The sequence below is a fragment of the Ambystoma mexicanum genome, chromosome 2p (assembly GCF_040938575.1).
Source record: "Ambystoma mexicanum isolate Mex_15411 chromosome 2p, UKY_AmexF1_1, whole genome shotgun sequence".
Classification (NCBI taxonomy): domain Eukaryota; kingdom Metazoa; phylum Chordata; class Amphibia; order Caudata; family Ambystomatidae; genus Ambystoma; species Ambystoma mexicanum.
Window position 1 is genome coordinate 154,014,890 of NC_090923.1, and position 14,411 is coordinate 154,029,300.

The 14,411-nt window shown below is 44.8% G+C and overlaps 1 protein-coding gene across 1 annotated transcript in view; it reads left to right on the forward strand.

Annotated features, from left to right (window-relative positions):
• The window catches only part of TMEM43 (transmembrane protein 43), a 239,491-nt gene that overhangs the window by 185,691 nt on the left and 39,389 nt on the right, over positions 1-14,411 (forward strand). Inside the window, exon 7 of the mRNA XM_069643404.1 lies at positions 9,432-9,502. Within this exon, the coding sequence (XP_069499505.1) occupies positions 9,432-9,502 (71 nt within the window). The remainder of the gene's footprint in view (positions 1-9,431; positions 9,503-14,411) is intronic.

Genomic DNA, 14,411 nt, shown 5'->3' on the forward strand with positions numbered 1-14,411 from the left:
CGTCGTACTTCCACCTCAACGAGCCCTTGGTGTTACCTGTTTTCTTCCCATCGCCTTCGACGCCGGCCGATAGGACTTTGCACTAGCTGGATGTAGCTAGAGCGCTGAAGTTCTACGCGGACCGCACAAAGAGTTTTCGGAAGACGTCACAACTGTTTGTGAACTTTGGGTCTGTGAATCAAGGGAAGGCTCTCTCAAAGACTTCCATTTCCAGATGGCTCTTCGGCTGCATCATGCACTGTCACCGGTTGGCAAAACAACTGCTGCCCGGCCGTCCGAGAGCCCATTCGACCAGAGCGATCGCTGCTACCACGGCGTTCCTGTCTGGTGTGCCCCCGTTGGACATCTGCAGGGCTGCTACGTGGAGGTCGACGCACACCTTCACAAGATTCTACTGCGTCGATCGGGACTCCAGGGAGGAGTCCAGGGTCGGCCAAGCAGTACTGCGCAACCTGTTTGCCTAAGGTGAGCCTGGTGAGGAGGTAAGAATTGCTTAATGTTGAGTTGGTATGTAATGCTTAAAGGATAGTTCCGGGACTTTTTTTTTATTGTTCCTATAGTTCGGCCATGTGTTTTTAAGCATAAATCGGTAGATCGTAGAAAACTTTCCTATGGACCTTACCCGACTTTTCGTCCATTAACGCACTCGAAAACATCCGCCATTTTATGATAATCCTATCATTCCCCCCCCCCATCGCCCTGGCTCACCTGCTTTTGCGGCACTAAATCAAATCCCCCGCCCCTGAAACAGACTTGATCAAAACATTCATATTCCCCGCCTCTATCCGTGACGTGACTGAGCTGCGTAGGCAAACGCGCCCAGGCGTCTTCTACGCGACTCCACACAGAACCAGGAAATCAACACAGATGAGCTCACACAACACAGCGCGCCACAATTGGGAATATGAAACTGTACTTTTAAATTAAACCGCAAGATTGTAAATTTGGTAAAGTACATTTATTTGACATCAAATGTTTTGAGAATATTCAGCGATTTGCATTTTTATTTGCTCACATTCCAAAAAGTTCGTTTCGAGGCACACGATGTTCCTTTGCTGTACACAGGGTCTTAGATCATCTCACAATACAGCGCCACAATTCGGAATATGAAACTGTGGTTTAAAAGCAAACGGCAAGATTGTACATTTGGCAAAGTACATTTATTTGACATCAAATGTTTTGAGAATATTCAGCGATTTGCATTTTTATTTGCTCACGTTCCGAAAAGTTCGTTTCGAGGCACACGATGTTCCTTTGCTGTACACAGGGTCTTAGATCAATGAATTTTTATTTGCTCTCGATCCAAAATATTTCGTCTTGAGGCAAGCGATGTTCGTGTGCAGTAGACAGGGTGTTGGTTTACGATAAAATAAGCTCTTCGGTCGCACTGATAATCGCATGGCTGTTCCAACAACGAGGCACTAGGCCACCACAACGGTCTGTATGTTGCATCTAGCCGTTAGTACCGCATAAGGGCATATTTGTACTTGGCGATCGTCCCACAAAATGGTCAGGGTGCTAACGTTGTTCACGCGGAGAAGCAATTGGCGATTATAGAAGCCATCCGCCGGTGTCTGGTACTCGTGACACAGACAATAATGGACGATGTATCTATTTGAAAAACATAAAAAAAGGAAATAAGTCTCACCACCAGATCTTTATTAAAATTATTCATTTTATATATTAGGTCTGGAAATTATTTCATAGCTAGGACAGTGCAAATGGGTTTTATACGTCAAGGGGGGGGCTGTAGGATACTGAGACAGTCCCCCAGTGCAGGGGTTGACAGGGAGTGCAGGTGGAGAGTGGAAGGGCCCAGGACCGAGGTCGCAGACAGTGGACCAGTTGTAGCAGGGGAGAGGGAGAGAGAAAGCAGAAGCAAAGAGGAAGGTTTTGAGGTGCTTCCGTAAAAGGAGACGGTTCTCCCCAAGATAGTGCGCGGTACAAAACAATATGCCACATAGAATGAACAAGTACAACTTAACCCGTCTTTAAAGCTACTGTATAGTAATTAAATTGCGGTATAAACTCATCTAAAGAGTTACTTACATTATATTTGCATTTTCCATTGTGTCTGTGCGTAGGGCAGCCCCGAAATACCACTCCTTCTATGCCGACGTTTTATTTCTTCTAATGAACGAACATGAAATGGCTTTCGTTTCTGAAATTATATTCATTATCGTTTCTTACGTGGTCCCGGCCTGTCAAGGTCAAATAACAATAGAACCTTATACTGAGTCGTGGGCCATTCTGGCACCCGAGAAAAAAATCAAAGCAGCTGACCTTCACTTTGAACGAACACACATTCCTAGTTAGCTACATTCAGTGTAAGGCCGTCTTACAGGACTTGAAATTTACACTCCATCTTTGCATTTTGTCTGCGTGCTTTGCAGCCCCACAGAACCATAAATACGGAGACGTTCTATATTTTTTGAAAAATCATTTATATTACTGTTTGGTTTAATTTAATGCGCAAATGAACAAGGTTGGATAGATAAACATATTCAATGGGCCTGCGACATGAGGAGACTCGAGAGAACAGACAATCAAATTACAATCATTTAAACCGTGATGTGTATTTCTCAATGAGCTCTTCTTTAGGTGGACATGGAACAGAGGCAATGTTGGGTGGCAATGCAGTTGTCACCTGCACAGGTTCGTTCACAACTCCATTTATGTGCCTATCTAGGACGTCAACAATAAGTCTCTCAATAAACTCATATTGCATATCCTCAAACACTGGTTTGATCACCCATTGTTTACTTCTTTTAGTGAAGGCCTTATTGTAGCGAAGCGTCCCTAAAGTTCCGGTCGTCCTACTTTGTTGACGGCCGACATTATGGTTATGTGCCAAGACCGCTAAAAGAGTCCGATTTATCATGCCCTCCATGCCAAAATGCAATCGTTTTGGCCTGTACTTTAGGCACATATTGTGGAACACCTCCAAATCTCCTGTGTGGTAGAATTCCGTGAGTCCCCTCAAAGCTTTTGTTATAGTTTTATCAAATACAATCTTTTCAATGGCTTTGTGAGTGGGTGATGAAGGAATCAACCACTTCTTCTTCCGTGCCTCTTCTGTGGACAAATGGCCATGTTCACAATTGTGGAAATGTTGGTTCGTGTTCCAGCGGTGCACGTTTGTACAGGGTAGCATTACTGACCGCCATTTTTCCAGTAGAATTTCCAACGACCCTCCACATGTTTTTGGGCTCCACCAAAGATGGTTGCTGATTGACTTGGACCACTGTGAAATACCTTGCATATCTTTTTTTTTACCTGCAGCCGACAATTTTTTATTGATTGTTTTTGCAAAATGCCAAACGTCAAATTGGTGATTTATATTTTTGTACTCTTCTCTCATTGTCTTGGCAATTGAAACGTGTCTGTCCGTGGCTATCAGGTCGATCACCATTCCCCGCGATTGTAGTTGTTGCAATGATGCTACAAAGCCAACTTTCTCCATGGCCACTGAGGATGTACTTTGTGACACCTGCACGACCACCGAACTCACAATTTTCTTACTTTCCATGTCCTGAAAGTGGTAGGTGCAGTACTTGGCTGAAAATCCTGGGCTGTCGCACTGTCCATCACCGGCTAGCCTGAACCGTTTGCCCGCGAATGTACTATCAATAGACATTTTTTCCATTCTCCAAGCTTCGCTAATGGCTGGAAATAGATAATCGGTTTGGTATTTGTAGAACTGAGTTTTCGCAATGAAATGGATTCCCACAAACTGAAAGAAAGACTCTAATTTTTTAAAACTTGAACCACTAAAAAGTGCAGCCGCTTCACAAAGTAGATTGCCTGCTGGCAGTTGTCCCAGCATGGGTTGTGCAGACCATGAGAAAGGATGATATTTTGTACAGGTGGCATGTATTTTAAGGTTAGTGCCTCGAATTGCACGAGTCACATTAATCAATGGCTCCCCACATACTTCCCCACCTACCGAATGCCCACATTTCAACCGAATAATAATATCAATCAAACAACTATCGAATACAATGAATTTGGCCTCTTTCCTTATACTGTCACTCTGCATCCCAGCTGGTTCGGCCTGTAACGTTGAGGACATGTCACTCACATGAAAGGTAGAATCTCTGATATCGTCTTCCGCTATGTTCAGTGATATTGAAGGTGTTTCATTGTAGTCCACTTCATTCTCTTCCATTGCAACATCTGTTCCTTCTCCGGCAATGGGTGAATAGGACAATTTCTTCAACTTTCTCGCGGTCATAGTTTTTGCGGGTGTGGATTCTGTGAATTTATCTCCAACTGCATCCGAACTACCAGGAGGACATTCACTATCAATGGCTGCATGTGGTATAGCTCCGTTGTCAATCACTTCATATTCTTCCCATTGGCACGATGCATCTCCAGTCTCAAGTCCCTGCCAAAAGGTTTGACAAGCAACATCTCTCGTTCGCTTCACTGTCTGTGTAGATCTAGTTCGTACACCCACTCGCAACTAGAGGACAGATTGGAAAAGGGATGTTCAGTTTAAACACAACTTACAGTATTGAACTATTAACAGTGAAAAACAACATAATATAGTGACCAGGACACTAACCTTCTTTTGCTTTGTTTTCTTTGAAACTTTCTTGCCTCGAACTTCAACATCAGGACGCTGTTGCTCCGACTCGTGTGTGCATGTCTCCACTTCCTCTTGCGCTGCAACGACTATATTTTCATGATAAGCACATCCATCACGCACTGACGCTCCATCGACTCCCTGAAACATAGAACTTTCATTAGTATGTATAATAATATTGAAAACACAAAATGTACTTGGGGACCAATACCCACGTACATCTCAATAGCAAAACACGAATGAACACTTTGTGTAGAACATTCAAACGACAATTATTCACGCATTGTTGATCTAGTTAGATGGAACTGTCAAGATCCATACCTCGGGCTCCTCATAGACTTCCATTGATGATATTATTGAAGATGATGCTTCAGTGACTCCCTGAAACACAGTAATTGCATTAGTATGGTTTTCTATTTTGATAAAAAGAACAGAAACTTTGTGCAGGCGTGAACGGCTCATCTAAATAGACCTGCACAAATGATCAGTTGTCTAAAATAAATAATGGATATGTAAATATGATTCGATTTGCTTGATCGTTGGAAGTGTCACCACCCAGAGATCTGCATCAACTACTAGGGGTGATGTTCTTGTAGAAGAAGCTCCGTCATCTCCCTGAAACATAGTACTTGCGTTAATAAAGAAGGAAGTATAGCGGATGTAATCACGTCATATGATTTCGCTTGATCGAACTGTCAGTATCCATACCTCGAAATGCATAAGAACATCAAGGGACGATGTAACTGCGGTGCACACTTCTGCAAGCCGACCCCCTTCTTCTTGGACTAATGCTCCATCGACTCCCTGAAACATAGGACTTTCATTAGTAATGAACACAAAATTGAAGACACATAGGAGGGCGACGGAACTGTCCTGAAACGTACCTCGAGCATCTGAGTGACATCAACGGTAGTCGTCAATACGTTGGACTCCTCAGCATCTCCCTGAAAGACAGTACTTGCATTATTTTGGATAACAATAATTATAACTGAAAACAAAGACTACAGGACGAGTACAAGGGTGTACCATTAGGTAACATAATTACACGATAAATTAAAACTATTGATTTACATGCCTAAAACAAGTCGGTGGCAGAATAGCCAAGTAAGATTACCCGATAGGCGCTTGAAGTGGCTGATGACTGCAATAACGACACGGATGGAGAATCTTCCGCCTTCATATTGAGTGGATACATAAATGGGGAAATTATTGTTAGCTAATGCTACACACTACCGCAAGGCCGAGAGATAAATACGTAAACTTGACTCACCAGTGGAGGGATGTGGACGAATAGCTTGGGAATAGCGGTTGAGAGGAATTTTCGCCTCGCTCGCGGTGTGTTCTTCTTTATTAGCAATGATGTGGAGTACATGTCAGAGGTAAAGTGCCTGCTGCAGATGCGGTATCGATCACCCCTCTTGTCCGCAAAGACTTCTAGGACTCTACTTTCAAGCTCAGACGGTGGATATCCGCAATATCGGACCCATTCTCTTATCTGATCTATTGTCTTAGGGAAAACATGCATTATAGTACCTTCAGATTTATTATGAGTCTTCGAAGGGCAACCGCCAATGGAACAGACAGGCATTGTGGAAAGTTCTGAAAAGTAAAGATCAACAATTCTCTATGAATACCAATGTAAACTCAGAACATGTGACTAGTTCCTTGCATGTACTGTCTTGAACGAAAAGAAATTGGACGCAAAATGATTATGGTACATGGCCTTACCTTGACGAACAAACAGTTAGATGCAGGGATCAGAGTAGTTTCTTGTCGTAGAACAGGGAGCAGTTCACAGGTTGCAAACTGACGAGTTTCCTCGAAGTGGTCACGGAAGTTCACAGAGACGAAGAGCAGATAACCAGCGCCTTCACGGGTTGACTAGCAAAGCGCAAAGAAGTGCTCATTAGAAATATGAAGTGGGTTATAAAGAATTCGAAACAGGGGTGTGTTTGTGAATGAATGACGTGTATATGTCGTGGCATTATGTGGATTGCAGGGGGCCGTCCAGCGTGAGGGGGGATGCTTGGCAGGAGACACGGGGTCTGGAGGTAGACATGGGAACAACAACCCATGCTCTATAGACCACTTTGAAGTGTACATGGTCTTTGGCACCTCTTGGCCTTTATCGCTCCCTGACTGCTCCAGTTGCCAGCACATGTACCCCGGTGCGAACTGCCTTTGATAGGGCGGGGGGTGGGTTGGGGCGGTGGTCGTGCAGACAAGACACAGGAAGACTCGTGAATGGAGACACACTTATGTGGATTGCAGGGGGCCGTCCAGCATGAGGGGGGATGCTTGGCAGGAGACACGGGGTCTGGAGGTAGACATGGGAACAACAACCCATGCTCTATAGACCACTTTGAAGTGTACATGGTCTTTGGCACCTCTTGGCCTTTATCGCTCCCTGACTGCTCCAGTTGCCAGCACAAGTACCCCGGTGCGAACTGCCTTTGATAGGGCGGGGGGTGGATTGGGGCGGTGGTCGTGCAGACAAGACTCGTTTGCCGCAGGGCCTCACCAAGGAGAGGCCATCTAACTGCATGTAAGAGGCTGGCTGCAGTATCTAGTACATGGAAGGCAGGGGGGTGAGTTTATAAATACCTCACCCTCCCAGGAGAATATATGGGTGCAGTTCACCCTGGAGACCCTGGATGCCTAGGCAGTTAGTCAGCAGCAGGCTGGCCTGTGGTGGCAAGGCGGCACGGGCCAGAGGTGGTCATCTCTGTACCCGGTGCCCAAAAGGATGATTTATTATGATCAACCATATTTACCTATAACCATGTTTTGTATCAATAAAATACAACGGCCTTCCTTTTATTGCCAACGCTTGAACAAATCAAAACAACCATTGTTAAAATATATATTGGGTTTTATTTTGGATTTTAATTTCAATTGAACATAAATAATAAACATTACACATTGTAAATTTGCGGTTGCAGCACATCCAGGGAAAATCCGCGGTATTGTCCACTGTCGCTGGGAAAATGTTGTCTAATGGCAAGTACCGCACAGGCAGGTATTACTCTCCGAACGCGGTGTCCGAGCCTCCCGTGAAGCCACCAAGTGAAGCAACGATAGGCCACCAGCCTGTACCACCTGTGAAAACGAAAGATGCAAACTGTATTAAAATGACAAAACTTTCTTATCACTGTCGATTCAGGTAAAAAATGTCATTCTGCTTTGAAAAAAATTCTATCTAGAAAATGCACAATATGGAACCAATTTACATGCATTCGAATGATATGTAGATGTAATTTTATATGTGGGAGACAACCATGACATAGTAGTGGCATCACTGACATCACAACCAGAGTATAATTACTCGTTACGCAGATTACGCGGACGAACAGTGCCGCGAAGTTCGTGCATAAGCACCATCATCATCATCATCATCCTCAACACGGTCCGTGAGAGGCAGGCTTCCCTGAACTCTGGCAGCTCAGTGATGCATTGCGGACTTGGCTCGCCTTCCGAAATGTAGGCCAGGCATCCCGAGTTTTCTCGGCAGCAGCAGTTCTCCTTCTCAGTTGGCATTAGCTCGCACCGATTGCACGTGCACCAGGTGGAGACGCCGTCCATGCGACATGGTCCAGGCTCTTCATCCGTTGACTGGTCCTCCCAACTGCCGTCCGAATCCCCATCGTTTTCGTGTGCTTGCCTTTCCAGTAGTTCTTCCTCGGTGTACTCGGGCTCGTACATATACGGCATTATTGTAGCCATTGTGTGGTAAAGAAAGTAAAATAATTTATAGCGGTGGTACTGGTATCTGTTCACACGGGCTACAATCAACGAAGGTAGCTGACCAGAGCACAGAAACGAGTCACAGAATACTCAAAGTAACACAGAGAGAGGAATGGATTCGAAAATCTGCTGCTGTGTGTTGTGAAACGGTCTGTTTATACTTATTGAGGAAAGAGGCGTCCTGCCATTTCCATGGCGACACTTCATTAGCTGAGGCGCAGCGATTGTTGACACGAAACGGGAAATGGGCGGTACGCGTCTGCTGATGTCAGGCTCAGGGGCGGGGGATTTGATTTAGTGCCGCAAAAGCAGGTGAGCCAGGGCGATGTTGGGGAAATGATAGGATTATCATAAAATGGCGGATGTTTTCGAGTGCGTTAATGGACGAAAAGTCGGGTAAGGTCCATAGGAAAGTTTTCTACGATCTACCGATTTATGCTTAAAAACACATGGCCGAACCATAGGAACAATAAAAAAAAAGTCCCGGAACTATCCTTTAATGTTGAGCCTTTGCCACCTCCCGTGGTTGTGCATGTGTATACTGCTATGTATTCTTTTATTCATGAGCATGTGAATCCATGCCAGACCCCATGCTGGAGAAGGAACAAGTTACTTACCTGTAACTGTTGTTCTCCAGCATGGATTCACATGCGAACCATCCCACCTGCCCCTCTGCGGCTCTTCACTTGGTCATTCTGCCACTTGGCGTGCTACCAAATCTGAGGATGGCTGCCAGAGGCGGGGCTTGGGGAGAGGGCAGACATTTGCTGGGCACAGTATGACCCAGTGATCAGTGATTGGTTACTACTAAGAAAGACCGATCAGAAACAAAACTGATACTGATTTTTTTCTTTACCGAGGATTCCCAGCCAGACGACGGGGAATATTCATGAGCATGTGAATCCATGCCAGACCCATGCTGGAGAACAACAGTTACAGGTAAGTAACTTGTTCCTTATGCCTAGGCTTGTTATTTAATGGATTCCATAGCTTGCTTCAGATGTTGCATTGATGCCACTGGTGTGTGGTTTCCGTTCCCTGATGTGTCGATGTCTGATGGCAAATTTAAGCAACATTTCTGCTTCTTTTTTATGTCCAGTGCCATGGCTGTAGAGTCACTCACTGCAGTTGCTTCCAGTGTCCAAGTGGGAAGGTTCGATCTCTCCAAAGGTAATTGTGGCCACACACCCTTGTTTCATGGTATCAGATTTGATCATAACTGTAGTCATGAGAAGCTTCTCCTACACAAAATGTAATCTGTTTCAATTTCAAAATCACCAGTTGACTTCCCTTTCATTAATATTAACAAAGCTACAAGGTTCTCGTAGAGAAAAATGGAAATGAACAAGCATCGGAATCACCTGACTCGTGAAGGACTAGAAAAATCCCAGTTTGCACGCAAGCACTAATCCTCACATGAACTCCACATTGTCCTGATAGATGATGCTTCCTCTCCCTCAGTTTGGAAGGTGCTTTTTCCATTCATAGATGCTGGTAGGGCCTCGCACCACCCACTGAATGCATGTTTTGGGTACCACGTTTGAGACAGTAAGTGCAGGTGCAACAGGCCACCACTTGGAATTTCAAATATATGCCAAGAGGGGTTTCGAATTTGGATGGACGATCATCAATGCGAAACGTATGAGTGACTGCGTAGAGTGGACTAGTGTTTGCTGAAGTAGTCTTACAATCTACTTTTAGGTCTGGTTTAAGTATTGAAATTCTGAAATGAGAGGTCCCTGCAGCTAGTTGGATTGCATGTTTCCTAAATTTGACTGGTGAGATGTAATAACTCTTCACGTTCGTTCTGTCCTTTAGAGATCTGGGAGCCCAATATGAAGCTCTGCAGTGTAAATTCTCAGGTTACGTTTGCTTTCTTGGCCCACCGTGATGGGGCAACAAAGTGCTCGAGCAACAAGGACACCTAATTGTCTCTGCACTGCACCACAGATACAATGTTAATGCCTTAGCACCCCTTCCTTTGTCACCAACAGGATTGTCTCACACAAAATATTAGTACTTTAAGATTCCTGAATTGCGTGGTCCTACCTAGGTTCTTCTAAACTATTTTGACCCAGAAGAGATATTTATCTAGTTGCCACAAGACAGGTCTGGCATTCAGTAGTCATCTGAAGGGTGAGCACAGACCAGACCACCCATGTAGGGCAGGCATTCCGGGGGGAACCTGCACTTATGTAATGTTAGCCGCCGGGGGGAGAGGAACAGGCCAATCAATAGCATGGAACCAACATGGCATTTACTAGTAGCCAGCACATTTTCCAAAAGCCATCTGCGCCTTTACCAACATTTTCATTCACTTGCCACATTGCCCCCTCATTGCTGCCCCTTGCACCAACTCGGGCCTTGTCCGTCAGGGTTCTCCCCACCAGTACTTCTCCCAGCCCTACTTGTCTGTGTGTAGCCGCATCACTGAAACGCTGTAGTGATCTCCCTCGCCCATCTTGGCTACCATAGAAATAATGAAAGGACTTATCACCTTTACTATTTCCTGTGGTAGCCATCTCTGATTTTCGTTTTTTTCTAGAGAATTTGGGCATGTGCAATTGAACGGTTTAGTTGGACATCCTTGCTCAGTGATGTACAGGGCAAGTAACAGTCTAGAACGCTCCCCCAGGGCCTCGCTACACCCTAACATACTTTGGCCTGGGGCTAGCAGACCGTTACTGGCCCTCTCCTCCCGAAACACTTGGGCAATGGATACATTCCTACTACTCATCCTAGATGTGACCTATTTATATTCCCAATCACCAACGGGAGCATTCAGGTACCACACAAGTATCTTAAGCTGAGACTTTCACTGTTTTCCATTTTATTTGACGGAACACTTGTATGCCCTTATGGGCTTCTTGCTGCTAGACGATAAGTGGTTCAGACTGCAAAGACATGGGCCTCATTACAAGTGGATCTAGTAAAAATGCCAGTATTTCTGGCTCCAGCATTTTTACCGGACCGGCACACTTAAGGTTTTCCGGTGGGGGCCACGGATCTCCAGGCAGGCCTGACCTGTCGGAAATTCGGGCCCCTGCTGGCAAGCAAATGCCTGAATCACTGGCACCATTACTAACGGTGATGGTGATTCAGTAAATCCCATCTCATGGCCCGTAATGTCCCGGTAATATTGGGATATCGCGCAGAGGAGACGGTAAGGCAGGCTTGCCGGTTTCCCGCCTCAATTATTCCGGTCGGGATACTGGCAACCCTGTAAAGACCACCATAAAATGAGGACAATATAGAGTTCAAACAGTAGTATGAAAAAACAAAAAGCGGTTGCTATTGATCGAACCACACTTCCAAAACATAGACAAGGAAGAGGGGTTTGTATGTGATTGATTTAGTGAAGTGCAAATCTAGCTGTGAAATAACACAGTGCTGTGCAGCAAGGAGATGGAGTAATTAGGTACAACAGATTTTGACACATCTGAAGTATAGCAACATAGCTTTCCTCAAATCATCTATATGAGTTTCCAGAAAGGAAAAAGGGCAGCAGAGGATGCCACTTGGATGATTGGCAGCTGCAGAATAGATAATGTGTTCCTTGCAGGCAGGGGAGGCACCGCAGGGCCTGACAAAAAATGTGAAAGTCGTGTGCCCAAGTAGCCAGGTACATTTAATGCACACATAGAAAATCTTACACCTGTGGTGGACAATGTCACCTGAAAGGGCCCATATTTCTGGCCCTTCCCACCCACCTCCTTATGCCCATAGGTTCTTGTTCAGTACACTGTCTTTTTCAGCCTTGCCTCAATCAGAATACGTGCCAGTGTCCCTTTTCTTTTTTAGAGACTATCAGTTTTTTTCCAGAATGAAAGCGACAAAGCAAAAAAAACAAAGCCAGTGCACCATGCCCACGTGGAAAAGATGGGAACCAGCCAGTCGTTAAAGAAACGACCCCACTGGAAAAGACAACACCCACGCAGAAACATAGACCCCTCTGCCACTAGGAGGGAGAGAGATGCCACCTACAGCTGCCTGCATTCATAGCCTAGTGAGAAGCATTGCAGGTCAGCGTGTTCGTTCAGCCCTAGAAGGGTGTACTTGGTATCATACCCCATTACGCGTACATTAACAATTACGTGGCTGATCAACTGACTATATTCCTCCTAAGACTATTGCATTCCTCCTCTTTTTCCTAAATGTAACATGCAACTTTGTACCCTAATGGAACTAGTGCCGAGTTACATGAGGGTTTTGTGCGCTGTAACAAATGCAAAAATAAATAAATAAATAGCATTCTGAGACTCCATGGCCAATCTGCTGCAAACTCGAATGCTAAAAGTGGCTCTGGCTTAGTCCACTAATTATGCCTTTCCAACACACAGCCACACCCTGGGAGCGGAAGACGGGGCCGATTGGCCAAGGAAGAGCAACCGTTCCCTAGAAAGGAAGGGGAATATAAGGGAAGAACAGGATGCATGACACTTGGGTTATTTGGGTGAGGTCAGCGGTGGAGGGTGACCGAGACAAGGGGTGAGGAAGGTGTGGCAGACTGTGAAGGTGAATTGTAGAGAAGCAGAGCATTTGGCTTGCGAGTGGAAATGGTATGTGTATGTGTGTGTATGTATGTATGTATGTATGTATGTATGTATGTATGTATGTATGTATGTATATATATATATGTGTGTTGGGGGGGCACATATGTAAAAGGCCAGTGTAAGTAGTTGTTGTAAAGTGAATGGTACTGGGTCAAAGGTGTGTGGATGAGGGGCATAGCAGCATGGGGAAGAGAATGGTAGTGTGAAGGAGAGAAGAGTAGAAGCAGAGTAAACGAGGGAGTAGCAACAAGGAGGGAGAGAGGGATGGAGGAGGAACAGCATCAAAGGGTGGAGGCGAGACCTAGGAGAAGTGAAAAATTGGAGGGGCAGAAGATTGATGAGAGGAGGAAGGCAGAGGGGTACAGTAGGAAGAGTAGAAGGAAAGCAATGAGTGGGCATGATGGAACCAGCCGGAGTCCAACAGTGTAATTGCAAGGCACTCACCAATTTGCCATTAGAACACTAACCTTTGGATAGTTATAAAGTCCTTCAGTGGAGCCTTAGATAAAGAAGGTCAAGTGGCCTTTAGGTCCTCACTAATGGGACAAGACAGAACCTAGAGACTAGGGCCTGCAAAGGAGGCAGTAAAAACTTTTGAACTATCTGTATGACTTGTAGTGTTTATTGTTCCACATGTGACACTAATGTGTCACGCATGATCTGTAGCTGCAATACTGGTAAATTGCAAATCTTCTAAAAATCCGTAGACTGTCAGAAGGCAGGCCAGAAGTGAGATTGTACAGACAAGTGTGGAAGGCCGAGCAACGATAAGCTTGATGCACTTTTGTAAGAGATTTCAATCCGGCACTCGCCTAAGTCAACGCCTAGCGTGTAATGCACAACTGAAATCCTTATATATTTGTGTCTAAAAGTTATTTTATTCTGAACGATGTACCACTCATATCACCCCCATCTCCTGTAACACCCCCCCCGCTGCCCCCTCCCCCTCCCCCCGGTCACACTGAGCCAGGAATCCGGCTGGTTTGCAAAGTTAAAATATTTATTTATGTATTCACAATTTAATCATACTATGTTTTAATGGGTACACAATGATCACCAATGGGGTGATGTAACAATGGATAATCTCTTTAATACACCAGGAGTAATAGTAAGCAAAACAATTCAACACAGAAATAATACTTTTGAGTGTGTTCAGATCAAATAGCAGTGTGGTTACTATTTCCCCCTACACACCCCTCATCCCGCCAACAGGCAATGTAAAGAGATAAGAGAAGACAGAGCAGGTATTCAGGAATGGCAGAATTCAAACAAAATATCAATCTCAATTTCCCCCCAGCAACACAAGAGAAAACAGAATTGATTGGCAAGCGGTCAGAATGATTTTAAAGTTATCTTGAGAATGGATTGGCTAAAAACAATAACTATGGTTTAAATTGCTGAAATTGTCTAAATTCTTATGGGAGCCGCTTTGGATAGTTACACACAAACACTAGTAATGATTTGATACTAAGAAACAATGTGAAATCTTAAAATTAAGGTCGGAAGCAGTCAAAAGCTGTTTTACA